Source organism: Sciurus vulgaris (genome assembly GCF_902686455.1).
Source record: "Sciurus vulgaris genome assembly, chromosome: 12".
NCBI lineage: Eukaryota > Metazoa > Chordata > Mammalia > Rodentia > Sciuridae > Sciurus > Sciurus vulgaris.
Window position 1 is genome coordinate 2032368 of NC_136473.1, and position 13195 is coordinate 2045562.

Consider the following 13195-nt stretch of genomic DNA (forward strand, 5'->3'; position numbering starts at 1 on the left):
TTGTTGGAAGAATGAAACTGATCTTTGGACTCAGAAGATATGCCTAACACAAGAGAAACGAGGAGGAAGTATGGATATGCTGTGGAAGTTTCTATTCTGTTGGGTTGTACATAAATAAAAACCCATGTTAAAATAATAGCTGCCATTTAGTGGCACTGCATAATATCACACTTGGACACCCTTGCTCACGAATCCTCAAAACAACAAGGCACAGACATTTCTGTTCTCCACCCTGTGACGGTGGAGAGAACTGAAGAATGAAGACCAGGTTTCATGTGGCAGTCAGGACAAAGTTCAGACAGGAACCCAGGCCTGCTGGCCACTAATCAGCCTTGCAGTCACTTTGATTGCTCATCAGCGTGAGGTTATGCTAAATCACAGCACACAGGGAAAGGGTGCACACAGGCACACCCCTCTCATCTCCTGAATGCAATCCAAGGTCAGCAGAGTCAGCTGGTGTTTACAGAGTCCCAGGCTATCCATCAAAATGTTCTTTGTCTTAAAAAGCTAGGTGCAGAACCTGATAGGGACAGTTTAGGTGTGAGCTGTCCCCCCAAATTTTAGATGTGAGACAGTGCAAGAAGGCTTAGAGGTGAAACTATTGGGTTTTGGGAGCCCTAACTTAATCAATGCATTAATCCACTTGGGTGGATTATTGGGTGCTGACTGTAGGCAGGGAGGGTGTGGCTAGAGGTGGTAGGTCACTGGAGTGTGCCTTTGGGGTGTATATTTTGTCCTTGGTGAGACTATCTGCTTTCTGGTGCCAAGTCTGGAGCTGCTTTCCTCCACCACACTCTTCCGCCATGATGTCCTGCCTCACTTGGGCACAGAGCTGTGGAGCTGGCTGGCTGTGGACTGTGGCCTCTGACACCATGAGCATCAAATAAACTTTTCTAAAGCTTTTCTTGTTAAATCTTTTGGTCACAGTAGTGGGAAAGCTGACTAAAGCGAGCCTGTGGTGATCTTCCTCCTACCCTGTGTGTTCCATCTAGAAATAGGAAGGTCTGGGGGAAATAACTGGGAATTGGGGAAAACCTTTTATCCTAGCGCTTTCCATTTCTGGAGAGCGCACACGCTCTGTTCTAAGGAGTGCCTTCTCCTCGCTTCTCCTTCCCGCTCTGAGTCTCCAGTGCCTCCTCATCTCCGGACTTCGGGGCCTGTTGAAGGCCTTCCCACTCTGGCTTCCTGCAGGTGAGGGCTCTGGATGGCTGTGAGCACCATGCACAGGGCTGTCCCCGGATGTGCTCTTCTTCCATCCTCTTATCTACCCCTCCCCGCCTGGAAGTCCCACGGAAGTTCCCCTCGTCTGTTAGACACTCTCATACCAAGGCTGACCAGCCACCCTGGACTTTGGCACTGATTCCCCTGTGGCCAGGACCTGGTACGGTTGGTCACCAACACGTGATGCTCCTGTCACTCATCCTCTTGGTCTTTGCCGTGCTCTTCAACCACACACGCCCACAGGCCTGCCCCTCTCCCACCGCATGGTGTCCTACACAGGACATCATGCAGAAAGCGCAGTAGCCTCCGTGGCAAGGGCAGCGCCAGGCCAGCAGCTGCCACCTCCACCTCTCACCTCACTTCCATCAGTGACACCCCCTTCCACTTGATTGTTTAAAACTGAGATCTTCTTGGCACAAGTCCAAGGCCACTTCTCCTCTGGACGGTTGTGGCAGTCCCTCTGGGGTAGGCTCCTTACAGACAGGAAGCAGGTGTGGGCGGAGGAAAGGCAGGCGCTGTCTCGGCCCCTGGTCCTCGCTGCTAGGTGGATGGTTCATGGACTCGCGTGCTGGAATGTTCCAGCCTTGTCTGCACTGGCCATCAGCATTATAGGGCAGTGAGTGAAAGGTCTGATGCCCCATAGAAGTACGAACTTCATCAGCAAAGTTCATTCATCTTCCTGAAGTCCTTCCTTTAGCCAATGAAAATCCTTCTTATTTTTTTTTAATCTTATAAGGGTGCTTATTAAGCAAACAGAGTCTCCCTGCAGGGTAAGAGAGAAAGTGAGAGGAAAAGAAAGGGAAAGAGAAAGGACGCGCACAAGAAAGAGTGTGAAAAGTGAGGAGAAGAAAGTAAGCAAGTGTGTAGGAGAGAAAAGCAAGAGAAAAGATCCTTATTTTTTAAAATATCTTAGAACTCCTTTATATACTTTAAAAATTATGGAAGATCTCAAAGTGTTTCTGTGTATGTGATTTGTAACTGTCAATTATTTCTGTACTAGAAATTAAAAATACCTGGGGTTAGAGTTTTACAATAATAAATCCATTACATGGTAACATTTAATACATTTTTATGAAAAATAATTGTCTTCCTAAACTAAAGCTCATAGGAATATTGAAAAGCACTGTTCATATTTTCATGACTGTCTCTCACACCTGGCTTCGTGGACACACATGCATTATGTGATGCTTCTGCATGCTTCTTGCAATATATCACCCAGGCTGGAAGTGTGGAAGTTGTGGCCTCACCCAGATGTATAGCTGGAAAAAGCAGAGAACTTTTTTGACTTTTTATTTGTCGATAACTGTAGACTTAGATGCAGCCGTGTGACTTGAGGCAGAGCTATTCTGTAAACCTTTCACCACATTTTCTGTACTGGTAGCATCTTGCATAATCATAAAACAGTATCACAGTCAGCAAACCAGCACCAGTAAAGTCCAGTGACTTTATTCAGATCTCATTGCTTCCATGTGCATTCACTGGTGTGTGCGTGTGTGCAGTTCTGTGCCGACTTTCACGTGTGGAGATGTATGTGACCACACTAGGAAGATACTGGAGGGCTCCATTGCAGGCACCTCCTCTGCCCTCTCAGACCCACAGCTACCTCCCTTCTGCCTTAGAAAAGACCAGTGGTTGCCAACCATCCTGTGAGGTGTATACTATTCCCATTTTCAGATGAGGAAACAGTTACCCAGCTGTCAATATACTTTTGTAATGTTGCACAGCCAATAAGTGGCTTAAAGAGAGACGGAAAGAAAACAGAAAAGGCAAAAAAGTTCTCATTATGTGATTTCAGTGTTACCTTATGTCCTATCCTCCTTATATCCCAAATAGCCTGTCTGTCATGTGTAGGGCAGCACCCACACTTCAGGAAATTCCAGCCTGCGACAAGAAACCTAAATTTTTGGAATTTTAATCATTGGACTCCTCTACTCCTTTAGCCTCATCTCCTGCCACAATAATCACGCAGCCTCTAGCACCGACTATTGCCAGTGCCTCCAACACCCGAACCTGCCGGCGCACAAAAAATCGGCGGTCCATTGGCATCGGAGCAGGTGGACAACACCGGCGGGCCGTCGGGAAACACCATCTTCCGGGGCTGGCTGTGCCCACTGCAGGGCGCCCTGCACTGCCACCTGGAATCTGCAGTCTGGTGAGTGAGCACGACAGGCTCGGGTTTCGAACCGCGCACCTGCAGCGGCAACCTGTTCTGGGAGCCTTGCGATTGGGAGCTGAGGATCAGTCTTCACCCTCCCTGCTTTTTCGGAGAGAGGTCTCCCCAGCGCTTCAACTTTCCAAAAACTGAGCGGCCCTTGGCTGGCTCCGCCTCTCGGGCCACGTGGGCGCCGCGCACCTCGCCACCCGAGCTTTCTCCGCTGGGGCGCGCAAGTGCGGGCGGGTCCGGGAGAAAGGGTCCCTTGCACTGACGCAGTTGGAGCGCTCGGTGGCCCTTAGCCGGCCAGGGAAGAAGGCGGGGGTGGGGATGGAACTGGAGGGGAGGGGTGGGTCGGGTCGTCCGGACGGGTCCAGGGTGGGGCTAATGGCAGGGAGGAATGGATCCAGGGAACTTGGAGGGGAGGGGCAACCCCAGCGACCGGGCGGGTTCCGGAGAGCAGGGCGTATGGGAGAGTAGGGGCCGGCCCAGGTGGAGGGGCGAGTACGGGAGGGCGGTTTAGAGGGGCGGAGCGATCCAGGGGCGGGGACGGTCACCGCCCTGGGAATAGACCTGGAGAGGGCTTGTGGGGCTGGCAGGCTGGGCGGCGAGGAGGCTGGGCGGCACAGGGTGAGGAGCGCGCGGCAGGCCGTCGGCAAGCCCAGGGGCACCACGGGGTGACTGTGCCCGCGTCCATGGGGACAGCTGCAGGAGCAGAGGCGGCCAAGCATAAACTGGGGCTAGGCTGGGCCTTCAGGTAGTGGGCGTGACCTCCGCGTTCCCGGAGCCGGACTCTGCTCTGCGTACGCCCACCCTGGGCGCAGACCGCCACGCCAGCAGGCCATGCGCACCCCCGGCCGCCCTGGATACTGAGCTAAGCCCACCTCGCCGCGCAGTCCCCACGCCCTCGCGGCTGCGTATGGCCCTTTCGGGTGCCCAGGGTGCGACCCAGACTCCGGGATCCCCGGCCTGGGTCGCCCCCGCCAGCCGCGAGTCCTCGTCGTCCGCCTCTTTGAGCGGCGCGAGCCTGGTAGGCACCCGGCTATGGGTCGCCCTCTACGACTACGAGGCGCGCGGCGAGGACGAGCTGAACCTGCGGCGCGGCCAGCTGGTGGAGGTGCTGTCGCAGGACGCCGCCGTGTCGGGCGACGAGGGCTGGTGGGCCGGCCAGGTGCAGCGGCGCCTGGGCATCTTCCCCGACAACTACGTGGCGCCGTGCGGCCAGGTCGCCAGTCCCCCGCCGCTCCCCGCGCCGCCGCCGCGGAGACCCGGCTCGCCCGTGCACGTCGACTTTGAGTGGCTGGAACTCAAGGAGCTCATCGGCGCCGGCGGCTTCGGGCAGGTGTACCGCGCCACCTGGCAGGGCCAGGAGGTGGCGGTGAAGGCGGCGCGCCGCGACCCGGAGCAGGACGCGGCTGCGGCGGCTGAGAGCGTGTGGCGCGAGGCGCGGCTCTTCGCCATGCTGCGGCACCCCAACATCCTCGAGCTCCGCGGCGTGTGCCTGCGGCAGCCGCACCTCTGCCTGGTGCTGGAGTTCGCGCGCAGAGGAGTGCTCAACCGCGCTCTGGCCTGTGCCGCTGCCGCGCCCGACCTGCGCACGACACAGCGTCGTGCGCTCCGCATTCCCCCGCACTTGTTGGTCAACTGGGCTATGCAGATCGCGCGCGGCATGCTCTACCTGCACGAGGAGGCCATCGTGCCCATCCTGCACTGGGACCTCAAGTCCAGCAACAGTAAGTGGGCTAGCGGGGCGCACTGGGACTTAGGGCTCCCATTACTGCCGCCAGGTGCAAAGAGGCGGCAGCCATCGCGGGACCCCAGACACATCTTGCTTTCAGTTCTGAGCCTTTCAGAGCTGGGGGCAAGCAGGCCTTGGTTACTTGCTTTGGAGCAGGTGACTCTTGCCTGACTCGTTGCCCTTGGGCGCCTTTTTAAAAGAGGCAGACCAGATTTGCTTGTAGATCAAACCTTTGTCAATATCTGGACCTGTAGGAACCCTTGGGGGCAGTAAGAGGAAACAATGTGTTCTTCATATGTTTGTGTAGGGCACCTTGACCATTCTTTGGGGTAGGACTGCAAGCTGAGGTAGGTGTCCATGGACATTAAGGCACCCGTGGCAGCCCCTCTCGTCTGGTGGCCTTTAACTGGCCACTTTACAAAGGAGGTATTGAGGTTGCCATTTTCCCAGTCCTGTGTGTGTCTATTGAACTCACAGCCTGTGCATGCAAAGCCCTCTGCTATGCTTCCAGCCCCCATATTTTCCCCCTTTAAATATGGCTTCATGCCCTTTGACTTTCCAAATGTTTTGTTTTGTTTTGTTTTGTTTTTTTCCACTTACACATTCTGTGTGTAATATGTGGTTTCATTCTGGATGGGGTGACTTCTTTTCTCAGACGGGAAGCCCCCGTTTTAGCCGTTATGCACTTGTGGGTTAAGCATGCGTGCATTGTCCTTGTATGGGTACTTGAAATCCTAAAAACCTGGCCTGTGCCATTTACCTTGTTTATAAACAGGTTGTATTTTCTGATCTCAATAAAGAACTGATGTGTGACCTCAGTACAAATCCTGTTAACCCTGCTGTATAGAAGAGCTAATAGGGTGGCTGTTTGAAGTTACTTCTTGGCCCTTGAAAGCTTCTTCGTATTCCTGCAATGAAATGAAATATCTTGAAGATGAAAGGCTGCAGCCAGAGCTGGCATCGACCTGCTGCAGCTGCGAGTCTTCAGCCTTGTAAAACCTGCTAGGACAGGAGGTGGTTCAAACGGAGCCAGGGTCCTCCAGGAACAGAAAGAGGAGTAACCAGAAGAAGTGATAGATCTATTGTGTGTTTGTATAGATTTTTTCTGATCCAAATCCTTTAATACTGAAATTTCCTTAAAACTGATCGAGGCAGCGTTTCCCTTCTATGAATTCTCATGCTGAGTGTTGTCGCTGTGTGTGAGCCCTGCATACGGTCAGGTTCCGCTTCGTGATCCTGTGTGTCCCGGGTCTCTCATAGTTCCCGTTTTAACCATGTCAGCGATGGGAGCACAGCCGATCAGCCTGGCATGGAACAGGGCCCATGCCACAGCCTATTCTTGGCACTTGGTAGGCGGCGGGTGTCAAGGACTCTGCAGCTGTTTGTCTTAGACGGTTATTGTACCCACACGGCGCCATTTCCAGTGTACTTCAAACTTGGTAGTCCTCACCGCCAGTTTGTGCTTATTTCCTCAAGAATGCTTTCCTTGTAAGAAATGAGTAACTGCTGCCTTGGAACAAGTGGCTTGTCCCCGTGACTGTGGAGCCCTCTCCCGTGCGCTCAGCAGGCCTGTCTGCGGGGAGCCTCCTGCAGACCCAGGGCTTTCAGGACAGCTGAAGTTGCAGCACTTTGTGATAAGGTTTCATCTGGTGTTCTGAAAATGTCCCTGACACAGGACAGCAAGTCACCCACACAAGCAAAGAGCTTGCATTTGGTCCTTAGGCTGGAGAGCTCAAGGGCCTGTAGCTACCACTTTGGGGTTGTGCCTGGTTGGCTTTGGCTATGGTAACTCTTAGGTCCGTACCCCGTTCACAGGCTGAGCATGTTTGCATGGAGGGCTGTTAACCCATGTTCCATTTTTGCAAAAAAGAGTAAGGTTTTTTAAAATATAAAATACAAACTTTTAAAGGATTCCTAATCCTCCGAACCCATAAAGCCCCAAGTTTTCAACTCTGTGAACACAATAACTATTTAGAGTTACCAGACACAGTACATTTGTTGCCAGACTTAAGTTTTTGTAGGTGCCCCACATCTGGGACGAGGAGATACAAATGGGCTAAATTGTAATAAGAAATACTGAGGTCCTGGAAGAATGACTGGTTAGATGGCTTTGTTGACAGACTTGCAGGGTAGGATGGTTGTGCATATAGCAGATCTTTTGCACTTTGAAGGCGATTACATACTGCTACTTGGTTTTTGGAAGTTTTCACCCTCAGAATACGTTGACAGACATCCCACAACATTTTACTTTCTGTCATTTCAGGCAAGGTTACCTTGGCTTCCAAAGCATTAGTGGGCCAGTCACTAGCCTAGCCAAGTATTTGCTGCAGTGTGGCCATTAGTGTAGTTTTGTGATTGATATAAAATGAAATTTTGAATAGGGCCTTAAATGTGCAAGTCACAGTGCCTGGCGTGGCCTTACTCTGCCTGTCTGGCTTTATTTGTTCACTGAGCCGTTGAAATCTCGCATGATGCATGAAGCCGGGACTTCTTCCACTTTCCCGAGTGTGGCTGAAACTCCGCTCCGACGGCTTGTTTGATTTATTCATTATTTGCGAATGTTGGTAGTGAGTTAATGACAGTGTCAACAAGGTTTTAAAAGTCAATATTGAGCTTGGTTTTCACTCTGCAGTCTCCTCACATAACAGAGCCGGTGGAAGTCTGTGGAAATTATTGTGTAAAACAAATACTTAGATTTGTCAAAAGAACTTAATATTCTTGACCGATTTCCTTCATCTTCTCTTAATGAATCTTAGGTCTTGTATCATGTCTTGCGAGGAATGCCTGGGTGAAGGGAGAGCCGCTGTGTTGGTGACATAAGCAGCTTTGTCCCTTTCCCAGCCCCTGGCAGCAGATTGGAAGCTGAGCCACGTTTGCAGGTTGTTAAACACGGTGGTCTTTGTAGCTCCCAGGAGGCACAGCAGTAGAGAGTATTGCTGAAGTCCTCTGCTGCCCCAGCTGGAGACAGTGCAAGGCGACCTGAGGTTGCTGTAAAAACTGCCAGTTTGACACATGTATTCAGAGAGGAGAGAAAAACTGAAGTTACTTGGAATTGATGTGACCCTGTGCCAGTCTCCTCCAGGCCCCAGGACCGAGTACCCAACCAGAGGACAGTGACAACACCCTCGCCATCACAGAGCTTGGCCAGGTGGGGAGCGGCCTGCGATTATGAGGTGCCAGTGTCACCAAGCTGGGGAGCCACCATCAGCAGTGGGTTGAGGAGAGGCAGCTCTCTCAGGGTGGGTGGCCACAGTAAGCCGCTCTGAGGAAGGGCCTTGGAGGAGTCCAGGTGCAGGCGCAGGTGCAGACGGAGGAAGAGGGAGCAGGCATGAGGAGTCGGGGAGGCCACTGAGGCTGGGGGTCAGAGCTGCTGGCTCTCGGCCACCTGAACCTTCTCTTTCCCAGATCCTCGGAGCCTTCGTGCTAAGGAGTGATGTGACCTAACTTCGGTCTTTGTTTATTTATATTTTGCAGTGTCGGGGGTCAGACCCAGGGCCTTGGGCACGCCAGGCCATTGCTCCACCACCCAGCCACACCCCAGCCCCATGGCTTCTTTTTTTCAGAGGCCACCAAGTGCTGGGCAGAAAACTCCCAGGCTGAGTACAGACTGTTCCTGCGGCTGCTGGTGGGAGTGGATTTCGGGAGTTGGGTGGCGACCAGGGATCAAACGTGCACCTTAGGAATCGAGAGGTGGCACTGGAGTGGGCTTGGTGTTCACGCCGAGCGAGGGAGTGGCGTCCTTTGGGTGCTCTTTTCTTTTTGTGGCAGTGGTCACTGTGTTCTGCCTTTGTCGTTCTTCAAGGAAAATGGCATCCAAGGGAAGCTGAGCTCCAGGTGTCAGTAGCTCTGATGTCAGTGACTAAACATCTTTCATCCCTGGTTTTTGTTTTTTTTTTTTATAATAAATAAGGTATTTTTTTTAATAATAAATAAGGTATTTCTGAGAGTGGTTTGGGGCAGCTCTTAATTTGCTGTTGTCAGTCAAGATGCCTGTCCCCTCCCTGTTCTGCTCTCTCACCAAGGCACACTGCTCCCTGCCCCAGGGTACACGGGCCGCTCAGCACAGAGCTCCCAATGGCACCTGAGATGTACATGTGCTCTGGAAGCAGGATTAGCAAAGAGCTACAGCAGACAGTCTCTTCTTCACCAGGTCACAGCTGCGCATTAAATGTGAACTGGCCACTTCTTAACTTTTATACGTGGGGGTGGGGGGCGGCTCTTCAGTTCCAGATTATGCAGACTGTACGTAATGGTCACTTTTGTCGTGTTATAAGATAAACCAAAGCATGGTAAAGAGAGGGGAGGGGACATCCCCCTGGGTCTGGGGTCTGAGGTTGCCTGCAAGCCCTGCGTCTTCACACTAGCATGTAAGTGGTCACCTTCGCGAGTGTCAAGGTGTTGGCTTCAGGTGAGCCAGACCTGGATGTGGATTACTGTTATCACTTGCAGCAGGTGACCTTGGGCACGTTATGGGATGTCTTGGTTTCCCATAGTGTGTACTGACTTCCTCTCTTGGAGACAGGCAGAGCCCTGTAGGGAAAATCTGTTGAGTGTTTATTAACTCTTCAAAGGCAGTTGGACAAATAGCAGCATTGAAGCGTCACAGTGGTGAGCAGTTAGGTGTAGCTAGAAGGGAAGGTGGAGATGGGGCTTTCTGCGAAGGAGGCGCGGGTCTCGTATGACCGTCCTGGTGTGTGCACCAGGTAGTGGACACCAGGGAGCTATGAGGGTCCTTGAGGAGGAAAGTAGCATGTGATCTGCTGGTGAAACCAAATAGCTAGAAGGAAAGAAGAAGCTGGGGTTGTGCACTTTATTACTGTGCGGTCAGAGATTGTCAGAGTAGCCGCAATAAAAACATAAAAAAGACTTCCTTAGACATCGGTTTGATGTAAGTTACTGGTCATTGTGCCCAGCTTTGTTCTTAAAATCACAGTTTGTTGAATGAGTTTGTTTAGACTACTTTCTTGCTCTGATTTCTCATTCTCTTTAGAGTTGGAAAATATTGATTCAGTTTTCTGAGGGCTAATGGTTTTAAGTGCAAGTGGCCCTGAATGTCACCAGCACCCCCAGGGCAAACCAGGGCCTCCAGAGGTGGAGGTGTCCCCAGAAAGGACTTGGGCCAGCGGAGGGTCCAGGTCAACAGGTGCTGGGGGAGTTCTGATGACTCTTTAATTTTCTGCGAGGGATCCCCAGTCAGTGGGAGTTTAGTTTTTCAAATTCATCTTCTCCAAATGCTGCCTCTCCTTGGGCACTTCTGGCTCAGTAATGGTGGGGACAGGAGCAGCAGCCACCCTTGATCTGGGCCCCCAGCTGCTGGGCGCCTCTGGACTTCATGCCGTCGCTCCTGGGGGCCTTTCAGGAGGGCCTCAGACGCCCTGCAGAATCTGAAGCCAGGGGCCAGTGGCTGTGGGTCAGCTGTCAGGTCCAGGGCTAAGGGTCAGTCCAGGGCCTCTGTGCCCAGAACTTGACCTTTTACCCAGATTAACAGTTTTTGAATATTTGTTTATAAGACCCCTTGGGAGCTTTTGTTGATGCAGATGATAGCAATCCATATCTGTTGTATTGGATGTTTAAAATGATAAGTTAAAAATACATAAAAGCAGGAATGGACCCATTGATAAATGGATTTATTAAAATAATTTTAAATGATAAATTAAAAATATTTAATCATGCAAAAACAGGAATAGACCTATTGTGTGTTGATATCCCATTTTCAATGGGGAAAAAAACCCAAGTTTTCCAGAACAAATTCAGCAAGGAGGTGCTATTGCTTGACAATCAGAGGCTCTCGCGTGGCTGACTGCACGGAGGCCGGCAGGTGGATCTTCAGGGTTGCCATGTAGCCTGTCTTACCATCTTGGGGGGCCCTGGGGTCCTTGGCCACCTGTTGGCTCAGTCAGCACAGCAAGCACTGTCCGCAGCAGCACGGTCTCCCCATCCTAGAGGGTGGGACCAGTCTCCCCCGTATTCTGACTCGGTAGCTGTTGCTTGGGAATGAGGTAATGTCTTTCTTTTCTAGCCCCTTGCTTTGAAAATCCTGAACTAATAGGGACCTGAAGGAATTCTGAGGGACCGTTTCCATACCACTGCTTAGACCGCACCTCAGATGGCTCAGCTCCCCTCCCTCGGTCCCCCCTCATCCCACCCCTCATTTTGGCTGAGGGTGGAGCAGGGCATTGCTTTAAAAAGCTCGCAGAGGATTCAGATGCAGGCCAGGTCCGGGAACTACAGCCCCAAGGACTGGATGTGTACTTTCCTGCACAGCGTTGACCTGGGGTGCATGAGTCCTCCCCTGGCTGCAGGCCGGATTCCAGTCAAGGTGGCTGTCTGATGGTTACTTTGACTGGTCCCAGGAGGTGCCCGGTGAGGCTCTGCCTGGCTTATTCTGGCATGTTGCAGGGAAAGGAATATCTCCAAGCATTGGTGCCTCTGGAGTTGGGGACAGATGAGGTGACTGTGGTGTGTGAGGTGTGGACTCTGGCTCCAGCCCTCTGGCCTAACTTTTGCAGAGGACTGTGCAAGCTGGGGAGGATCAAGTGGAATCCTCTGGCTGGGCAGACTTCCCCTGAAGGGCCTGAGAGTAGGCACTTCTGACTTTGCAGACCATGTGGTATCTGCAGACTATTCAATCCTGCCATTGTAGACGAAAGCATCCATGACAACATGTAAGTAATTGAATGTGGTGGTTTCCAATAAAACTTTATTTACAAAAGAGGCCTCATGCTGATTTTGGCCCCTGAGTTGAATTCTGCCAACTCCTGATATATCTCAAAGTTGTCAACACTTTGGTAAAATCCACATGTTCACTGTGACTATGCATTTTTACATATTGTTTAAAACACTTTCAATGCCTAAAGTAGTTTCTAGTTTATTTGTGCACAAACTCATTGATACCTAAACATTTTCTCCAACTCTGTCATCACCTAAGAAATCATTATGATTGTTCTTTCTCCAAAGTGCCATTTAGTCATGTTTATTCTTGTTGGTTGAAGGAAAGGGTCTTTTTAGTTTGGCTGATTGAACCAGCCCAGCCCTGAGGACAGGTCCTAAGCTCTGTTCTGTGGAGCTTCCCCCAGGATGGGTGGGGTCAGGGAGGAGGCAGAAGGGAGTAACTCACTACTGTAGCCATTTGTGTGCACAATTCATTGTTAACTTATGCATATTTAAGCAGTTTACTGAAGAGCAAACCACAGGTATTAGGGAAGCGTCCGATGGCACATCTGAAGACTTGGTTGACACGATCATGTTTTGTCCCAGGTTTCCTCCCAGTACTGCATCAGGAGTGTCAGTGTGTGAGTGCAGGGGGTTGCAGCCTCCTGTATTGTGCATCCTGACTGTTAGTGAACCGAGTGCTGGAAGCAGAGGCTGGATTTCACATGTAATTGATCCTAAAACATTTTCTCACGAAAACTGAGTGTTATATCCATGAGCAGACTTGTCACAGGAGAGGTGGCTTTGTTTGGGTGTAGAAGCAGTGTGAAGCTGTGTTCTAGCGGACCACATCTGTATTCTCTTTGCAAGCGTGTGGTATTTATAAGCTCATTCACGCACTCATAGGACAGTCACTGAGGAAGCACCATGTGCCAGGAACACGCTTGGCTTTGGTGGTCAGTAGTGAGCAAAGCAGAGGACAGCTAGCACTCCAGTGGCCCAGACATTGAGCAGAATAAAATAGTAAACTCCACATTGTGCCAGGCAGGGACAAGTGCTCAGAGTAAAAGCTCTGGTGGCAAAGTGGATGGGGTGGATGGCACGAGCAGACAGTCCTGGACCAGGCGGTGTGGTGTCAGGAGGGACACCAGCAAAGGCAGCTTTGCAGCACAGTCTGGAGCATTGAGGGCGTGGCCAGGTTGGGAAGAGCATCCTTGCTAGAGGGAAAGAAATGGCACAATGGGGACAGGACCAGAGGGGAGCAAGCAGAGCGGGACTGCAGGGCTGGGGGGTGGGGGCTGCATTCATCGGGTGTGCCCAGCCCCAAGGGCCTGGCGTGTCTGCGGTCCCCTGGCAGCAGCTGGAGATGAGGTAAAGGGGACCCAGGAGGCCATGTGGACCTGGGGCTCAACCCTGTGAGAAAGGGCTTGGAC

General features: G+C 51.7%; 1 protein-coding gene across 1 annotated transcript in view; it reads left to right on the forward strand.

Moving 5' to 3' along the window:
• Positions 1–3795: 3795 nt before the first annotated feature.
• Positions 3796–13195, forward strand: part of MAP3K21 (mitogen-activated protein kinase kinase kinase 21) — a 36610-nt gene continuing 27210 nt past the window's right edge. The window contains exon 1 of the mRNA XM_079106490.1: positions 3796–5106. Within this exon, the coding sequence (XP_078962616.1) occupies positions 4293–5106 (814 nt within the window). The 5' untranslated portion in view covers positions 3796–4292. The remainder of the gene's footprint in view (positions 5107–13195) is intronic.